This window comes from Bos indicus x Bos taurus, chromosome 4, assembly GCF_003369695.1.
Source record: "Bos indicus x Bos taurus breed Angus x Brahman F1 hybrid chromosome 4, Bos_hybrid_MaternalHap_v2.0, whole genome shotgun sequence".
NCBI classification, from domain to species: domain Eukaryota; kingdom Metazoa; phylum Chordata; class Mammalia; order Artiodactyla; family Bovidae; genus Bos; species Bos indicus x Bos taurus.
The window spans coordinates 65,886,433-65,907,449 of NC_040079.1; the positions used below are offsets into that span (position 1 = coordinate 65,886,433).

Sequence of the window (21,017 nt, forward strand, 5' to 3'; positions counted from 1 at the left end):
GGAAGACATTTGTTTTTTTTTGTTTTTTTTTTTTTTTTGTAGCACTATAACCTCTAATAGAGCACAATTCTTTCTATTTGAAAGAAAAGCTAATGTTACAAACACTAGTATTCCTACAAGTACCTTTTTCTGATGAATTAATGAGAATATATTAGGAAAGAATAGTGATTTTGTTTCACACCTACTCTCTATTTTCCTGACCAAACTTTATTATTTGGACCCTCCCAGTTTTTTCCTCAGCCACATCAGCTATCTGTTCAAGGCTGTTAAGATGATCAAGATGTGGTAGTGTGAGAAAATAACTGGCTGGGAAGTTTGGAATCATGTGTTGTGGTTTTTTTTCCCCCTAGAGAACAAGACTGCCAAATTTAAGTCAGAAATATAATAGAATACATTTGGGACTCAATAAATTAACTCCATGTAGCATTTACCTGCTCCCCCAACTGCTGCTACCTTCTCTGAAGACATGACCTTAATGTATTTTATCTGCTCTTTAGCCCTTCATTTTTTATTTCTGTAGTCAAGGATGTGCTAATTTCTGCATTCAAGAAATAGTTAATCCATTATGTTGTCATTCAATTAACTATGGTAATTTGTTATGTTAATTCATGGTGTTCCAGAAATTAACCATTAATTATTTCCTGATTGCATCAAATTGGTAATTGTGTTGTATATTTACATTTTAAAAATTTTATATGAATGTTGTTCCTCTTGGATGTAAAACCACCTAGCTGTAAAACCTCCACAGTTTGGGGGATCCTCAAGGTCATGTTCTACTTTGCCTCCACACCATAGTCTAGATAAAGTTTCATTACTTAGATTCCTGGATTAAATTTATATATTTCCTAAGCCAGATTGATGTGTGTGTGTGTACTGTGTAAAAAATTACGTTTGAACTGTATCACCTGATTTCTGTGGTCTTATATACATCCATTCTGTACTAGTTGTGTGAGGCAACAAATCAGAACATATCTTTTTAGCTGAGTTTATCGAGATACACATTCTTTACATTTTAACTAATAAATCATCTTTTTTTTCTTGCAGAAGCCCAACCTTAGTAAAAAACATACCTACCAGTTTAGGCTATGGAGCAGCTCTGAATGCCAGTTTGCAGGTAATATCATTAAATGTGGCTTCTCATTATTCCTTGTATCTGAATTTTTTGGCATGTCTTTGTATTTAGGTGGGATTGTGATTATTCTTAATAGTTGGTTTATCATCCAAGTAAGTTGTAGTACCTAGTACTATAGGAAGCACTGGTTCTAATTCAAGCTACTTTTGATGTGAAGAAGCAAGAAGGACACCCTGTGGCAAAATCTGGAACACTCGGTTTTTCTGCAAATGCTAGATTGATAGAAGCTTTTGCAAATGCATGTGGCTATGCATTAATATTTATCCAGGCTGTCATAAATGATTTCACATCATAGTGTTGGGGAACATGGTGCTTGTGGCAAAAACTTTAAAGTTTAATTATAATATATAATTTTTATGCAGAGGAGGCAAATGTCAGGACTTCTTTATTTTGAGTTAAGTTCTGGTCATTTTTAAAAAGCAGAGCAACTGCTTATATTATCTTGGGGTATTTTGCTTCATGTGAGGACGCTCTTTCATTATATAGGAAGCTGAATGAGAAAGTTTGCTGGGAGAAGAGTTGTTTCTATTTGAGTGTCACACTTAATTTCCTTGGTGTTGCTGCCACAAGTTGCCAGTTAGGAACCTTTGTCTTTCCCGTACATTTTATTGAAATGCCTTTGAAATACCTGTATCAGAATTGAAAACCAATAGAAGATAGACGTTTTAAAAATTTTTTGAAAGGGCATTTCCAAAGTTGTTTTACACCCTCTTCATTTCACTAGGCTGCCTTGGCAGAGAGCAGTTTACCTTTGCTAAGTAACCCCGGGCTGATCAATAACGCCTCCAGCGGCCTGCTGCAGGCTGTCCACGAAGACCTCAATGGTTCCCTGGATCATATCGACAGCAATGGGAACAGCAGCCCAGGCTGCTCGCCTCAGCCGCACATGTAAGTGGGGCTAACAGACTCCATAAGGGGAAGAACCTATACGCCCATGCTTCTAAAATTTAGTAGTCTTCTGAAGTTTTGAATAGTGTAGAAGTAAAAAATACAAATTTAAATGGAGTTAAACTTCACCAGGTTCATGATATTAAAAAGTGTATCAGAATTGCTTTTAATACAGCTTTTAGATTCTCTCCAGTGTCCTGTAATGGCTGGACTAGCAGTCCTCTACAAATTCTTAGTGCTACTAACATTCTCTTGGGTGTATAGAAGTGTCTAAGATAAGTCTTCATCTTATGGATCATTATCACAGTTTGGTTTGTATGGTGCAATAAGAATATTCATGATGGAATAAGTTGTCATAATTTTTACTACTATTACAGGTCTCTAAACCATTTATGAACTGTAGTCAAGATATTGCCCGTTTTTATAAACCGTAAAATGCAAAGTTTAACTGTTAGCCACAGTTTACATAGAAGCTAGTAAAGTGTAACTTTTTGCCTGTCTTATAAATCAGTGTAATTACATATTCAACTTTAATTACTGGTGCGTCTGTATTGGCAAGGTTTATATGTTATATTTTATGCAAGACTACGATTCCTATTAATATTTAGCAGCTAACTATATCATTAATTACTCTAAAATCTTTCCCCTACCATCTTTTTAATGGAGCTGAGAGAGTAGATGTATTAAAAATTGATGTATTGTGGATTTCAGAAATGTGTATGACACTTGAAAAAATGCCTGGCCTTATTCAATAAGCCAAGCATATCAGTTTCTTGTTTACTAAAAAGTATGGACCTCGTTAAAACTTAGAGTTCAGGAGGGAAAATTAGAATCTGAATCCTGAGCAGTTCATTTAGTTAGGATGTATTGTAACTTAACGTCCATACTTCTGAGAGTTAAACATCATGTGCTTCTATTTTCAAGTTATTGAGGTAAGAACAGTACTTTCTCTCATTCTTATATTTTCTTCCCGTATTTTTTCACTAAATATCTAGTCAGAGCCTGAAAGAGAAATACGGTCTTTCCTGGGGCCTATTTCCATTTGGCCTTTCACAGGATATTATTTTGTTGACTTTCTGGACATCTCATTTTGTTTGACATATTAACGTCTTTAAGGTTGTGTGCCTAATTGCTTTATGGCACTTTTACTCTGTCACCTCTGTGAAAAACACACGGTGAACATTAATGTATTTTATCAGGTTCCAAACCATTACTTTTTCAAAATGGAAAAATTTGTCTTTTGAAAGTGTCTTTAGATGTATTAAATAATACAAAAGAAGTAATAAAACTCGAAGTAGAAAGAACGTGAATATATGCTCTTGAGAGTAGCAGCACTCTAACATGAGGAAAGTATACAATCTGACAAAAGTTTTTATATCCCTGCTTTATCCTCTCAGCCATGCAGTGGGTAGCTTGAGACCTTTACTTTCAGCCATTCTCCTGAGTATGCTAATACTCACTCCCTGTATAAAATGCTAAAACAATAAAACTTTAAAGAGCAAACAAGAGTTAGATCATGTTTTCCCTCTTTAAAAAATACCTATTTCAGACAAATGAAATGTATTTGTAATGAAATTGTTTAAGCTATTGATGCAACTCCTTGAGCTCCTATGTGATCTATAGGGGTTGTTGTGAATTATATGTAAAGAGTATGTAGGGAGGTGGTTTTTAAAACTTGTGCCCAATGATAAGAATATTAACATTAAAAAACTGACTGACTCAATAAAATAGTTCATTAAATGCTGTATTTTAGAACCTGAAATAATAATTGGGCTAAATCACAGCATTGATAGATTAGTAGTAGTTTTTGTTTGTCAATTGCTATTTTTGACTTTTCATTTATGGAATGTCATTTCAATATTCTATATCTTCATCTTTATAGAGTTTTAAGATGCTTGGAAATAAAGAATGTTAAGGCATTTAATGTACATCAAAGACAAAGAAAAAGTTTTATCTAATTCTCTCATCAAAATTTGGCTGCATATAACTGAATGCACTTCAAAGTTCTTTTAAAATTAGACAGAAGTGAAAGGTTTTTTGTTTGTTTTTTACATTTCAATAGCACAGTCATATGTCCTGAAATGAAATCACGGTATGGTCCTTGTTATTGGTGAGGGGGAGGCGAGGGGTAAATTATGCTGATGCAATTGTTAGCAAGAGGCAGAGAGGCCTAGTATTTGAGCTCTGGTGATAGATTGTGGGGGTTCCAATCCCAGAGTTAGCACTTCATAGCTAAGATTTATTTCTTTCCTCAGCTTTCTCAGCTGAAAGTGAGCTAAGTCCTAATAATATGAACCTCACTGGATTCTTGAAAACGAAATGAGTGCCTGGAACATAATAAATTGTTCCTTGTGTTCCTCATAGTGCTGTGTTCAGAGTTACTGACATATTATTTCTTGTAATACTTCATTATTGCTATAGAGGAGATCATAAACAATATAAAAATATTCTGCATTTCAATACGTTTTTTGTAGGCACTCCATAACTGTGTGGTTACTTTCCTTAATAGTCCCTCTTCTTTTGCTTCCACCTCCTCTTATAATTCATGAAGCAAGCAGATCCCATAAAGTGAAAGAATGTAAGACAGGAGTTTATGGTAGGGAGCACCTTCCTCAGAGTCAGTGAGATAAGAGATGTTTGAGCTAAGATGTAATCTGAGGTTGGAGGCAATGAACAATTCAAATAAAAGAATATCAGCCCAGAGCAAGAACACACGATATCTGTCTGGAGAACAGTGAATACGCAGTTGACCGGAATTTGGAATATAAAAAGGGAAATAGAATTTGGAATATATGAAAGGAGACGAGATCGTTGAGTGCTTTGAAGATCAAGCTATGATGTTTGTTTTAGTCAGTATGGAGCCTGTTAATGTTATGGGCTTGAGTTTCACATAATCAGAGATGTGCTTTAGAATGAGTAATCTGAGAGTGTACTGAGTGAACCATGCCTGAATAAAACTAATGTGAGGCAGGACATTCTGAAGTTGGGAGAGATTCGAAGCAGAAAATGAATCCTTGCAGGATTCAGTATGTGACTTAAGTGCAAGACAGCCTGGGAGGGCAAGGAATCCATGACAAGACAACTGATTGAATGCTGGGGACAAAGAGGACAATTCGGGAAAATCATAGCAACTTTAAGGGCTTCCCTGGTAGCTCAGCTGGTAAGGAATCTGCCTGCCATTCAGGGAACCCAGTTCTATCCCTGACTTGGGAAGATCCGCTGGAGAAGGGAACAGCCACCCATTCCAATATTCTGGCTTGGAGAAATCCATGGTACAGTCCAAGGGGTCACAAAGAGTCAGACACAACTTAGCGCCTTTCACTTTCACTTTCATAGCAACTTTAAAAGCCCACCAAGAGAGGGCATGAGAGAACAGGCTCGAGGGGAAAAATGGTGATGAGCTCAGCTTACCAAAATGAATAAAGGAGGGGAAAGGGCCTTAGAAAAATTTAAGGTAAAATTAAACAGATAGCTGCAGCATTAGAGAACTGAGGAACTCGATAGAGACCGTTTGGTTAATGTAAATCTAACAGCACCTGTAAGTGTTTTTGTTTGTTTTTTCCTGCTTCAACTCTAAAGATTTGTGTAGAAATGCTTGTTTAAAAATAAGACTGTTTATCACAAAATCATTTCTCACATTCTAGAGGCAGTGCTCAAACAGATAAAGACTGTTGTGTGTGTGGCATTTTAAAGTGTTGGAATTTAGCCTCTGAATACTTTCTCCATTTGAAGAAAAAGCCATTCATTGAACCACTCATGACATATCTGAGAAGATCATGGACAGTGTATAAAAGAATGGTTTAATATTTATGTAAATATCAGTTTATCATGCTTTAATTTTGCACATTCATATTACAGGGAGCCAGTTGCTTCTCTTAATTAGTCTTGTGGGGTTTTTGCTTGGAAGGAGTCACGGCATCTGTTTACACTTACCTTATCAAATCTAGGATGTGTATATTTGTAAATGTTTATCTTTCTAGGTACTATTTGAGAATGTCTTTACATATTTCGATACAGAAATTATAACATTCAATAGTGTGCTGTCAAAGGATGCTGTAGCTCATCTGGATCTACCTATAGTATTAAATAATACCTAAAATATTGATCATTAAAACATTTTTATTAAGACAATAATCAGTATCTTACTTACTGAATCCAAGAATGTAAATGTCCTTAGATTTAGGAAACAGTGAAACAAACTGTTTCTTCACTTAGTCTTTATTCAACTCCAGAATAGTAAAACATAGAGATATTCTCTAAGTTAATAGAAAAGATGTTTTGAAGCTTTACAAGAGTAGAGTAGTTATGGTTTAGTGCTTCTCATAAATTACTTTTAGAGAAAAGGGGGCCAAATTATCATCCATATTCTTCGTTTTGATACTCCATGTTTAACACCTCCTGGCTCTGTGGCTTTTTCCCTTAGACTATCCTAAATGAAGGCTTTTGCCAAACAAGTGCATTTATTTTGCCTTAACTCTTTTGCCTTTCTTCTCTACTTTTTCTGCTTTTCATTGTCCTCTCTTTTCTAAATTCTACCTTTTCTTAAGGGTCTCATCCTAGTTTTCCAGGAGGCTTTCCCAAGTAATTTTGCAGTCAGGACCTACACTCATCTCCATATTTCTGAAAAACTTGTTATGTGTACCAGCATTTGTAACTAGCATAGTGTGTGTGTGTGTGTGTGTGTGTGTGTGTGTGTGATTGTGCACATGCTCATGTGTTCTTGCACACATACATGCTCATTTTACAGTTATCTCTCACTTAATGGAAGATCCCTTAAGGACAGAGACTATGTTTTAGATATATTATAGTATATGAAACCCCTAAGACATTATACCAAACAAAGTAAGCACTCAGTAACCATGTGATACTGATTATAAAGAATCAAATGGGAGGTGACAGTTACTTAAAATGGTTTGATTTCAAGAAGTAATCCCTTCAAAATACAATCCAGGATTCTCTTAAAACTCTGAAGAAGAATAAGAAGAAATGTCAGAAGATGAGATAATTGAATAGAATATTAATTAAGAGTTTTTTTTGAAATGTTGACAGTACATTTATGATTTTTTAAAAATGTTATTTAGTTAATAGGTATTTTAAAACTGTCCAAAGTTAGGGGAATAGAAAGGGGCAGGTCTTCACTGCATTTGTAATTATCCTCCTAGCCCTTGTTAAATTTTATCTTGTGGAGGGTGAAATGAAAAAGAAAACAAAAATTGTTGAGATTAATACAGTATTAATCAGATGAATGTTCAAGAGAATTTTAGCAGAAAGTAAGACTGGTTAAAGCCAGGTGGAATATTATAGATTTTACCTAATAATTTTTTGAAACTTGTTTTTTTCACTCTTTTCGATTAACTAGAGTTCTAAAATTTATTTTCTACTGCTATTGTAAGAGTTCTAGAGCCATCATGGTCTAAACAAATGTAAAAGACACTTCCAATAAGAATATGAATATCTTTACAATTTATAATATCTTTCCTTCTGCACTTCAGTGCCAATATTCCCTGATTACCTGACTTTCCGGAGTTTTATAGATTATTGGCTTTCCTGGTGGCTCAGATAGTAAAGAATCTGCCTGCAATGCAGGAGACCCATATTTGATCCCTGAATTGGGATGATCCCCTGGAGAAAGGAATGGCTACACATTCCAGTAGTATTGCCTGGAGAAATCCATGGATAGAGGAACCTGGTGGGCTACAGTCCATAGGGTCACAAAGTCAGACACAACTGAGGGACTAACACTTTCACTTTTTCCTATTTTATATCAGTGTTTGCCTCTCATAAAAACTACATGAAGAGTTAAGATTGATGCTGTGTTCAGGCAGAAATAATTTGAACTTACTTTCTTCTCCCTTGTGTTAGACTTAAATGAATGAAAAGAGAAGAAAACATTTGGAGTAGACCTGGAAGGTGAACTCACACTGATAGAATCAATCCATTTCCTGTGTCCTTCCAAACCTGAAGCCAAGAGAAATTTAATGATGTACCCTCCATACTTAGTTCAAGTCAGTTTTTTCTTTTTTATTAAGCAATTGTTTCTCCTCACTCTCAATAAGTTGGCTCAGATTTGCCTTTTCTTTCTCTTGTAAAAATGTTAAATGAAGTTCCCATTTTTATGTTTTCAAATTTTGTTTCTAGAGATCAAAACGAATGTACTTTCTGAGCTGGTTTTGTGTGGAGGGCTCTATGCATAAAGCCTTCCATTGTCATGCAGTTCCCCTTTCTGATTATTAGAGTCTCCTACTGTTGAGTTTTCAGATCATTTCTTATGTGTCATTCTTGAATCCTCTTAGCCTCCATGACATTTCAAAGTTCTATCTGTTAATAGTCTATATTAGTTACAGGTGATTATTATTGTCTCCCTCTTATTAAAGCAAATATTTGAGGTTGCAAGTTAATGATCTTCAGTATAGATTTCTGTATAGAATGTTAATATGGCTCTTATAAGACTAGAAAATAATTTTGTTGTGTTCTTCGAAGCCAGAACCTCACTCAGGGTAAGGGAATCAAAGGCCACAGCATTCACACAAAAGTATTTTAGTATTATTCCAGGACTTCAATGGAGACCACATCAGTCATTTTATTAACATGTTGAATGCAGATTCTACATACCCCAGAACTTTCTATGCATTACATGTCCCAGTTAGTCATCTTTACAACATCCTCTGCTTCTTGAGAACCTCAGTTCATTGTATAACTCCAATGATAAACTCCAGCCTCTCCTAGCAATAATACTTTGCAACCAAAGACAGCTAAAAGGGACACTGCTAGATGCCAATTATGTAGAACAGTGTTGAAAATCTAATATAAGCTGTGAATTGTCTTGAAACATAATGAAAAAGTTCAAGTATATAATATTACCTTTCTTCCTTCTATTATCTGTGGCTGCCTTAAAATTTAAATTACTATTTGTAGGCATATGTAGAATTTGCAGATCCTACACCTTTGGTTGGTGATATTTTATATAAAATCCCTACAGATCTTAGATCTCTCTGTGGATAAAAGCGTTTAAAATTGGAGTGGCTCTGTATATCAGAGGAAAGCAATTGAAAGTGACTTGAACAAGTGAAATACTCATTGTTTTCATACCTGTTAAGTCTGTACTAGTTTTGCTGATATTTTGAATTTGCATTAAGAACCTCTAAACATAAAAGCATTTTTTCCTTTACATATGTTTTCACAAATGTTTTAATTCATACTTTTTCAGTCATCTTTAATTTTCTTCCTAACATTTCTGGGCCTTATAATTTTCATTCTGTTTTAATTCTTTTTTTTTATTTAATCTCTAAACTTTTTTTTTTTTATTAACTTTGCTAGTTAGCTTTGAGATCTCTTTCCAAAGTGATTGTACAGAACTTATGACTATGCCAGCTCTTTATCATCTCTCTCTCTTTTTTTTTAAGCATTACAAGTATGGCTCAGTAACTGCTGTTCTTTTTTACATTATTCTAGTCCCCATATGTGGCACTTACAACTCATTCTAGTTCCTCCTAATAAAAAGATCCTCCCATAGATACAGTGCCTTCAGCTAAAAAGTGCTGTATCCCCACCGTGCCAATTGTGGAAATTTGTGGGTTCCTATAGGGTTTTAAAGGATTTTTATAGAACTATACAGATGGTATCTGACATTTGTGGTATGAATCCCTACAATTTAGGCAAAGAGTGTCAAAAAATTTTTAGCTGACAGTATTGCAGCTTACTGCTTCTGCTTTATATCTAAAGAAGACACTTTGTTAGAAAGTACATCTTCGTTTGCACTAACACTGAGCCTTAGAAATTTCATTTTGCTAAGGGTCAAAAAGTAATTGACTGAATTGTTTAAAAATGATAATTATTATTCAGTATTAAATTTTTCCCTTCTAGCACCAGGGAAGAATGAAGGGTTTCATATACCCATATGGTATTTTAACTTCAGCTTTTACATAGGGATTAGGGAAGTGGATGTCTTTGGGTGACTATCGGTATTTTATGACTAAAGAATTTGTTATGTAAAGTTGACTATCATTTCAAAATATTACTTATTGTGAAGATAATTTACATAAGATATTGTTTTAATATATGTTAAAATTATATGCATTTTAACTACTTTGGGAGGATTTTAAATTTACCTTTCAGATAAGTACAACATTGTATTTAAAAACTTTGACACCAATAAAACATAGTATAAACCTCTACCTCAGGGTTCCTAAATCCCATAAGCAGTTTCTATGAGTAGGATAGAATTAACAATTTATATAAGCAACCGATGCCCAGATGATTTCACATAACTAGTGGAAGCTAACATTCTTCAGTGTGCTTACCATAATCTTAATGTTTGAGGACTCAAAATGGTGTAACATCAGCAGAGCATGTAAAAGGCAGGAGCAGAAATAATCCTTGGTCACATAATGTTATCTTACTCTTGATAAATTTGCATTTTAAACATTAAATCTCAGGTCCCTTTTATTAATTAGCAGGTCAGAGAAAGACATAATTTACTAGATTTGTAATAAAAGATAAATATTGTTTTTACTCCCTCTTCCATTCTCATGCTAAGAACTAACAGAACATAGCTAAGCACAGTTTGGAGGAAACTAAACATTGAGTCAGTCCTACAGTTTAATTTAAGCAAAAGAATAGCTCCAGCAAAGCAACAGTCTCAGAGATGAGATAGACCTAATCACACAAACCATATGTAATCCTAGGGAAGATATCTGTCAAGATATCCAAGGAACAGCTTTGCCAGGAGCGAGCAGTGGATGGGCAGCATCCCATCAGGGTAGCTTGGCAGAGGAACCAACAGTCCAGGAAAAATGTATGAGCTATGTCAGGGAGGACTGGCAAGAGCTGTAGTGCACATCCAGGACTTTGAAGTCCTGATCTTCAAGGAACCAGAACCCACATTATCAAAGAGGAATTAGAGAGAAATAGGAGCATATACTTTGTGTACCATATACTCATCCTGACATTTCTGACTGAAACTTGGTCCAAGGAACAAGGCAAAAACAGTTTTTAGATAAATGTTCAAAGGACTTATGAAGCAGCATCAAAGCTGACTTAATGGTCAAATGATAAGATATAATTTAAATTTTCTTTTATTTCTCTGGCCAGCACATTAGAAATATAAAGGTCCTTTAGACCTATACTTGAATGTTTATTTTTTTTAATATAAATTTATTTATTTTAATTGGAGGCTAATTATTTTACTTGAATGCTTATTGAAAGCTGCCACTTATGAGACACAAAATGGAAGGATACGAGTTGCATCTCAATGGGCAACTATTTTGATTCTGAGATTAGATGTGATATACTTGGTCTCCTCAATGATCAAAGTAACTACATTTGTATTTTCATTTTATTACAGCTGTTCTGATCACATCCATTACTCTTATAAATCACATAACATGGTAAATCTTAAAGAATTTAGTTGTGTTTTTTAATCATCACTACAGCAAAACTATCTGAACTCATTTGGGAATGAGCCTCCAAATCATATAAAATCCAGTTTCTTTAAACAGTGTTGCATAAATTTTAACAAATTACAGTAAAATATTGAAGGTAAAGGGAAGAAATCTTAGGGAAATTTCATATACATATATATATATACATTTGATTTATAAAATTATGTTTCATTAACCTTAATCTGCCTTTTTATTATATTTCTTAGAACTTCTATTGACTTAAAATGGAACTTTGGAACTCTACCTTAGGGTCAAATCTTTTGGGATGTAGAATAGAATTATAAACTGCATCCTAAGTATGGCAATATAGCTTATGAGAGAAAATGTTATTACGTTTATAAGAAAACAACACTCCTTTGCAATCTAACACTAAATGGCAATATAGAATATGGGAGTTATAAGATTTATTAAATATATTAGTATTAACATTGTATTCTGACTTCAAGATGAAAATTAAAATTTCTTTAGCTGTTTATCCTTAGCCATAGTGAAAAGACATGAGAAATTTGGTAGGGCATTTTCTAATTATATTCTGAATAAAGCAAACTAAACAAGATATATATGGAAAAGGAAATCACTTGTTCACTCCAATTTTTCTATCCTCTTTTAATGGCAGTACATTTCTGAGAGGAGGAATATTTTCATTTTCATCCAGAAATAAGCAGGATTTTTATTTGTTGAACCAGGATGAGGTTTGGGTACTGTTCTAATGGCAACTATGTGCAAACATCCAAATAAAAGGAAAGTCAGTTATTTCAATATAAAAATGTTTAATGTTATTTAAAGAGAAAACAGTCCTGAAAAATAATAAAATTGGAAAAATATTAAGTCATGGTAGTAAAGATCTGTTTTATAAGTTCTTGATTGATAAAATAAGAGCTAATTTATCATTTCTAGTTGTTTTTAATTATCCAATCTTCTTATTCACTTCTGTACATAAGAGAATTAAATCTTTCTCTAATGTGTGCTTCAATTTGGAATTTAAAAGTCTAGATTTTAGTAGAGGATATCAGGATTATTATATCAGAAGAATAAAACCATAAGCCTAGATAACCACGATGGGTGTGGTCACTCAGAGCCAGAAACCCTGGTCTGTGAAGTCAAGTGGGCCTTAGGAAACATTAGTAAGAACAAAGCTAGTTGAGGTGATGGAATTCCAGCTGAGATATTTCAAGTCTTAAAAGATGATGCCGTTAAAGTGCTGCACTCAGTATGTCAGCAAATTTGGAAAACTCAGCAGTGGCCACAGGACTGGAAAGGTCAGTTTTCATTCCTGTCCCAAAGATGGGCAAGGCCAAAGAATGTTCAAACTGCCCTCCAATTGCACTAATTGGATGCTAAACATGCTAGTTAAGGTAATGCTGAAAAGCCTTCAAGCTAGGCTTTGGCAGTTATGTGAACCAAGAACTTCCAGATGTACAAACTGGGTTTATAAAAGGCAGAGGAACCAGAGATCAGATTTCCAACATTTGTTGAATCATAGAGAAATCAAGGGAACTCCAGAGTAAATCTAATTTTGCTTCCTTGACTATGAGAAAGCCTTTGACTCTGTGGATCACAACAAACTGTGAAAAGTTCTTAAAGAGATGGGAATACCAGACCACCTTGTCTGTCCCCTGAGAAGTCTATATGTCAAGAAACAACAGTTGGAACTGGACATACAATAAATGACTGGTTCAAAATTGAGGAAGGAGTATGAAAAGACTGTGTATTGTCACCCTACTTATTTGACTTACATACAGAGAACATTGTGCAAAATGCTGGGCTGGATAAATCACAAGGTGGAATCAAGATTGCCGGGAGAAATATCAACCTCAGATATGCAGATGATCCCACTCTAATGGCAGACAGCAATGAGGAACTAAAGAGCCTCTTGATAAGGGGGAAGGAGAGTGAAAAAACTGGTTTGAAACCCAACATTCAGAAAACTAAGATCATGGCATCTGGTTCCATGACTTCATGGGGAATAGAAGGGGAAAAGTGGAAGCAATGATGGATTTTATTTTCTTGGGCTCCAAAATCACTACAGATAGTGATTGCAGCCATGAAAGTATAAAATGCTTGCTCCTTGGAAGGAAAGCTATGACAAAACTAGACGGTGTATTAAAAAGCAAAGACATCACTTTCCCATCAAAAGTCCATACACTGAAAGCTTTATTTTTCCAGTAGTCATGTATAGAAATGAGACTTGGACCATAAAGAAGGCTGAGCACTGAAAAACTGTTTTTTTCTTATTGTGGTGCTGGAGAAGACTCTTGAGAGTCCCCTGAACTGCAGGGAGATCAAACCAGTCAATCCTAAAGGAAATCTACCCCAAATATTCACTGAAAGGACTGATGCTAAAGCTGAATTTCCAATACATTGGCCACTTGGTACAAAAGAGACAACTCACTGGAAAAGACCCTGATGGTGGGAAAGAGTGAAGGTGAAAGGAGAAGGAGCTGCAGAGGATGAGATGGTTAGATAGCATCACCAACTCAAAGGACATGAATTTGAGTAAACTCCGGGAGATAGTAAAGGAAAGGGGAGCCTGGCATGCTGGCAGTCTATGAGGTCACGAAGAGTCAGACACAACTTAGCAACTGAACAACAAGTATTTTCTTTATGACTGTATAAATAATTTTAGTTATTTAATTACTCATGTTAGCCTAAGATCAACTCTCATTTTAAAAAGTACTTCCAAAACATTTTCTTTAAAAAGAAAGCTTTTCCATTTAAAACTTTAGTTACATTTATTGGCTTATTTCTATGATATGTTAAACTAAAATACTTTCTAAATAAAACATTATTCTAGAAGTTGCAAACATTTAAGAAACATGAATTGTTTCTCATTTCAACTTGACTTTATTCTAATGGAGATAACTAAACTTGCCATTTTTATAAATCTACCATTAAATTCCAAATATAATTAGATAATTTCCTTGTACATATACTAGAAGGAAAGTAAAATTGAATTTCCACAATCTCCATTTTTCATATGCTTTCTAAATGAGATCAGTTATTTCACCAGTTTCCCTGTGAAACTTCTTTTTTGGGGAAAAAAAAAAATGACTTCCTAAAAATGTTTTATTTGGGGGCTTCCCTTGTGGCTCAGACGGTAAGGTGTCTGCCTATAGTGCGGGAGGCCCGGGTTCAATCCCTGGGTCGGGAAGATCCTCTGGAGAAGGAAATGGCAACCCGCTCCAGTACTCTTGCCTGGAAAATCCCATGGACAGAGGAACTCGGTAGGCTACAGTCCATGGGGTCGCAAAGAGTCAGACACAACTGAGCAATTTCACTTCCCTTCACTTCTAGTAACTCACTGGTAAGGAATCTGCCTGCCAGTGCAGGAGACATGGGTTTGATCCCTGATCTGGGAAGATCCCACATGTCATGGAGCAGCTAAGCCTGTGCGTGGCAACTTTGAGCCTGTACGCTCAAGCTGGGAAGCGACAACCACTGAGCCCATGGTGAAGCAACTACTGAATGCTGCACACCCTAGAGCCCGTGCTCCACAACAATAAGGCCTCCACAGTGAGCCCTCATACAGCAACTAGAGAGTAGCTCCTACTCTATGCAACTAGAGAAAAGCACTCTCAGCAACAAAGTTCCAGCACAGACAAAAATGCATAAATAAATAAAGTTTTATTTGCAGTGGTTATATCTTCCAAGATGTTGTTGTTTTTAGTTGTTAAGTCATGTCTGACTCTTCTGCAACCCTGTGAACTGTAGCCCACCAGGCTCCTCTGTTCTTGAGATTTCCCAGGCAAGAACACTGGAGTGGATTACCATTTCCTTCTCCAGGGAATCTTCCTGACCCAGGGATTGATCCTGTGCTGTGCTGGGCTTAGTTGCTCAATCATGTCCAACTGTTGGCAACTCCATGGACTGTAGCCCGCCATGTTCCTCTGTCCATGGGGATTCTCCAGGCAAGAATAATGGAGTGGGTTTCCAGGCCCTCCTCCAAAGATCTTCCCAACCAAGAGATTGAACCCAGGTCTCCCGCATTGTAGGTGCATTCTTCACCATTTGACCCACCAGGGAAGCCTTGGATTGATCCTATGTATCCTGTGTTGCAGGCAAGCAGACTGTATAAGCCACCAGGAAAGCCATCTTGTAAGATAGCTACTCAAAAATAACAAAGAAAACCAAAAACTGAGCCTCATGAAACTAAATCTTCCATTTTAATAAAGGGATCTGTGTTTATAGTTTGGAATCCATTTTACATTTTCAAAACAATATTTATGTAGTAAGCATGAAGCTTTTGCCATTAGCAAATTTGAACATATTGAATAAAAATTATTTCAAACACATGAAATTATAAAATGTTAATCATACACATTGATTTTTAAATGCTTATAGTGATTATCATTATTTATTCAACAGTTTTGTGTCAAGTACTGAATAGACATTCTAGATAGTTAAAAGGAAATCTCATCTTCTCTATTTCTTTTTAACTACAAAATTTTTGATGCTATTTTTTAGGTCAAAAACCTATGCAAGTCAATGGAAGTGTTCAGTTCAGTTCAGTCGCTCAGTCGTGTCCAACTCTTTGCAACCCCATGAATCGCAGCACGCCAGGCCTCCCTGTCCATCACCAACTCCCGGAGTTCACTCAGACTCACGGCCGTCGAGTCAGTGATGCCATCCAGCCATCTCATCCTCCGTCGTCCCCTTTTCCTCCTGCCCCCAATCCCTCCCAGCATCAGAGTCTTTTCCAATGAGTCAACTCTTCGCATGAGGTGACCAAAGTTCTGGAGTTTCAGCTTTAGCATCATTCCTTCCAAAGAAATCCCAGGGCTGATCTCCTTCAGAATGGACTGGTTGGATCTATAGCAATACTCAGTCTGTTCTGATATTTTTAAGTGCTATTAATCAATAATTAAGATATAACGATATATAAGAAATAAAGGAGAATTTGTATGATTGTAAACATTTTCTTTTAGAGTTAATCAATGTATCACATGTAGGTTAAAGGTAAATTAAGTAGAAGTATCAAGAAAGGATTCCCTGGTAGCTCAGACGGTGAAGATTCTGCCCGTAGTGTGGGAGAACCAAGTTCAATCCCTGGGTTGGGAAGACCCCCTGGAGAAGGAAATGGCAACCCACCTCAGTATTCTTGCCTGGAAAATCCCATGGACAGAGGAGCCTGGTGGGCTTCACTCCATAGGGTCACAAAGAGTCGGACACGACTGAGCAACTTCACTTTCACTTTCTTTCAACTGTCAAGAAACTTAAAAGTCAAGAACTTGAACAAATTGGTATAGAACAGGACATAGATGTGTGATTTAGGGCTACAAGTATTTGCAAACATTCAGTATATTTCTCAGAGGACTTTATGTAAAAATTCATTTTACTAGGTAAAGGTTACCATATTGGGCCAAGTAAAATTATGTTCCATAGTAAAACTGAAGGATGAAGCCCTTAATTCTATTTCTGAGGATACTGTTTGAGTATTATCCAGGGAATAACATTTTTTATAGTAATGATCTGCAGTTAGTAATAGAAGCATGTTCTGTCTTTCAGGTATGCTAGGGCAGGGAAAAAGAATAAGAATTGCTCATAGGATTTGTTTAAAGATGTATCATATCTCTTTGTAAAAAGATATTGATTACCCTTTTTCAATAGGCATACATTATTTAATGTATTAAGATTTTTCTCAAACAACTAGGATTATCTGAAGAAAAGACTTAAGTGGATTTCCTAAAATGAATACAGCACATAAAAACAACTTTACCTAGTCTTACGTTTAGTCTTGACTTGTGTTTGGTAAAATTGACTTAACATTGCCTAAAATTTGTGCATGTTATACAGATGAGCCAGCAATTGTAAGTTTTTCTTCACAGTATTTGTTGACATCTGTTATAACATTTAAGACTTAAAATTTCCATCATTAGTTTCATAGTATTAAGAGATACTGTAAGGCCCAGTCAAATTTACATTGTCACTGAATTTCTCATAAGTGATAACATGGTATAAGTATTTAAATCATTACATTTTACACTATCTAAATAAATATCACTGTGATTCTACAGTCTAATATCTATTGTCTTAAACATGTTTTAAACATAGTTTCAAAGAACTTTATTCATAGTGCTTTTTTATTTCAAGGAAAAAAAACGAACAGTTCATAAGGTCTTTTACTTAAGCTTAAATAAAAATGAGGACAATTTACATCCTTCTAGAGAATATACAGTGTTAACTCAATCTAAAATGGTAAATTCTTCCATTATAATTTGACTCTGCTGTAGGATGGTGGCAACAATAACATTTCTTCTGCCCTTCCTTGGTGCCTTGGGTACTTATAAATTTCACAACTAGAAGACCAACACTTCTTTAGGAAACACAGAAGTCTATTAATGTAGCTATTCCTCTCTCTGTGTTTTTGGTATGTACTATTATGGCAGTGGGCTGTAACACTGAGCAATTAAACTGCCATGTAAAAATCAACTGCTACTTTGCATTTCCTTATAATAGTGGCTTGAAAGAAACAGAGATGAGTTTCATTCATTCAAGTTCAATAAGCGTTTATTGAGCACCTATTATGAGCAACATATTCTGTTGAAACTGGCAGATGATCTGTAATCTCCAAAGAGCTAGAACTCTAATTGAGAGATGGACATGTGCATAGACAATGAGAGAGTCCAAGTAAAGGAAGAAAATGAGTGATAACCAAATTGCAAACCCAGACTTAAGTACATATGCACATGGAGAATCGTAGAAGTCTTCATGGAGGGTATAGCTTTGGGTGATGCTTCATATGAAATAGATTTTTAGGTTGGACTTTATGAAGTTATTGATATTTGACTATTTTTTGCCTACAGAAATATCAGTCTTGAGCTTTTCAACCTAGCATTAAGCAGAGATGAGGAAAGAGAAAATAGATACAAATGATTGAGGATGAGCAAAGGTGACTAAGGATTAAAGCATGAATCTCATTCAGAGAATAGATCATTCTTTTGTCTAATCATAGGTAATCTGCCTAGAGAGGAACACACCTGCAGGATGGGACTGGACAGGGATTTGGGAGATGTGTCCTAGAGTTCATTAATGTCCAAGCTGATAATAGGGTTGGGGCATTGAAAAGTGCACCAATTATTTGGAGGTCTTTAGCATGATCCTTGTTGGGCTGCTGTCTGTGGGGTCGCACAGAGTCGGACACAACTGAAGCGACTTAGCAGCAGCAGCAGCAGCAGCAGCATGATCCTTGAGGTACATGTTACCTACTTTTTACCTCTTTTCTTCTTTGCTACTCACCTCTGAAAATACTGTATTTTTAACTTGAGAACGTGTCCACACTTTATGCTATTATCCTTCAATATCCAGTTTTAAGGTATATTTTTCTTTAAGATGACATAGACTAAAAATTTTAAATAAGTACAATTTCCAGAGATTAAGTATCAGCAGACTTTATGAGTGTGGCAAGTGCTAGTGGTTAAGCATAATGAGGACTGTAGAGAAATTTGTTTTAGTATATTCCCATCTTCTCCTTTCTGATATCCAAGAATTCTGGGATGCACTTTTCCTCTTTCTTGAGCAGTTAAAACAACAAATATAAAGATTTGTCAAAGTTAACTATGAGTTATGAATAGTCATCATCTATTTTAACTTTTAGAATTTTTTGACAGAGGTTTAGGCTCTTCTGTCTTCTTGGTAGGGCTTTCCAGGTGGCTCCGTGGTAAAGAATTTGCCTGCCAAGCAGGAGACACAGGAAACGTGGCCTTGATCCCTGGGTGGAGAAAGAAGATCCCCTGAAGGAGGAAATGCCACCCCACTCCGGTATCCCTGCCTGGGAAGTCCCATGTAGGGAGGAGCCTGGCAGGCTCCAGCCCATGGGGTTGCAAAAGAGGTGGACATGACTTGGTGACTAAACAGCAACACTATTCTTGGTAGTGTATAAAGGGAACTGTTTCACATACGGGTAAATTTAAAATCAATACAGACAAGACTGTTTCGTCCATAGCTGATAGCCTAAATTCTTCACTTCTCTCCACATTTTCTAATCCTTCTACCTTAGTCCTGACCATCATGACCTTAATTATACTGTTGTAGTTATAGTAGGCTCCTGGGCTTCCCAGGTGGCGCTAGTGGTAAAGAACCCACCAGCCAATGCAGGAGACATAAAAGATACCGGTTTGATGCCTGGGTTGGGAAGATACCCTGGAGGAGGGCATGGCAACCCATCCAGTAATCTTGCCTGGAAAATCTCATGGACAGAGGAGACTGGTGAACTATAGTCCATATGGTTGCAAAGAGTCTGACACCACTGAAGTGACTTAACACACACACAGTAGGCTCCTAACTAGTCACCTTAGCTCCAGTGGCCTACATTCAATCTACCCTTTGCAAATTAATCCTCCTAAATTCTGTCTTTTCACTGCCATGCTCAAAAAACATCAGTACCCCTTCAGCTGGCAAAGAATAAATTTTAAACTCCACAAATGCAACTCAAGGGCTCTTCGCCATCTGACCTTATTCTACTTTCTAACATATTTATTTATTACCAACTCTCTGTTCTTCATGGCCTCATACCCACTCTTAGGGTTCCCACAACACATCTACAGTATAAGTGACAGTATTAGTCACTCAGTCATGTCCAACTCTTTATGACCCCATAGACTGTAGCCTGCCAGGCTCCTCTGTCTAAGGGATTTCCTAGGCAAGAATACTGGAATGGGTAGCCATTCCCTTCTCCAGGGGATCTTCCCCACCTGGCTATCAAACCTGGGTCTCCTGCATTACAGGCAGATTCTTTACCATCTGAGCCACCAGGGAAACACATGTAAAATTCTCTATTTTTCCCATTTCTACTCAGAATGCACTTTTCCTCAATTCTGCATACTGGATATTTTAAAATATTTTAAAGTCTACCTGAAGTGACACATTTTTCCATCATAGATCATTGACTGATTGCATTGCCAGAATTTATCTCCGCTCTTTCATAATACTTTGTATGTATAGTATAGATCACACTCTGCTTAGTATCAAAGTTACTTATGTGTATGTCTTACTTTCTCTATTAGACTAAAAACTCTACAAGAACAGGAACCTTTGTCCATATCAGCCCCTAAATCTGTGTGTGTGTTAGTCGCTCAGTCCAACTCTTTGCGACCCCATGGACTGTAGCTCTCCAGGCTTCTCTGTCCATGGAATTCTCCAGGCAAGAATACTGGAGTGGATTGCCATTCCCTTCTGCAGGGGATCTTCCCAGCCCAGGGATCGAACCCAAGTCTCCCACATTGCAGGCAGATTCTTTACTGTCTGAGCCACCAGGGAAGCCCTGGATCCATAGCTTGCAAATAATGTTTATTGAGTTGATTGTTTCACTTCTAACAGGAAGTGGGGTTCATCCTTCTAGAAGTACTTCCATTTCAGTTATTGGTGGTCAACCTCTCTGTCAGGAAATAATAACAGACTTTATATCTCTTCATCACTAAATACATTCCCTCCAATTATCTAAGGAGGTTTCAAATAGCTTTCTGATTCTCCCAAATGTAAATTATGTCAAATTGTTCAGTCGCTCAGTCGTGTCCAACTCTAATGCGACCCTAAGGATTGCAGCACACCAGGCTTCCCTG

General features: G+C 36.3%; 1 protein-coding gene across 1 annotated transcript in view; it reads left to right on the forward strand.

Annotated features, from left to right (window-relative positions):
* FOXP2 (forkhead box P2) overlaps window positions 1-21,017 on the forward strand; it is a 659,704-nt gene that overhangs the window by 624,182 nt on the left and 14,505 nt on the right. Inside the window, exons 18-19 of the mRNA XM_027539578.1 lie at window positions 1,045-1,114; window positions 1,857-2,020. Of these exons, the coding sequence (XP_027395379.1) occupies window positions 1,045-1,114; window positions 1,857-2,020 (234 nt within the window). The remainder of the gene's footprint in view (window positions 1-1,044; window positions 1,115-1,856; window positions 2,021-21,017) is intronic.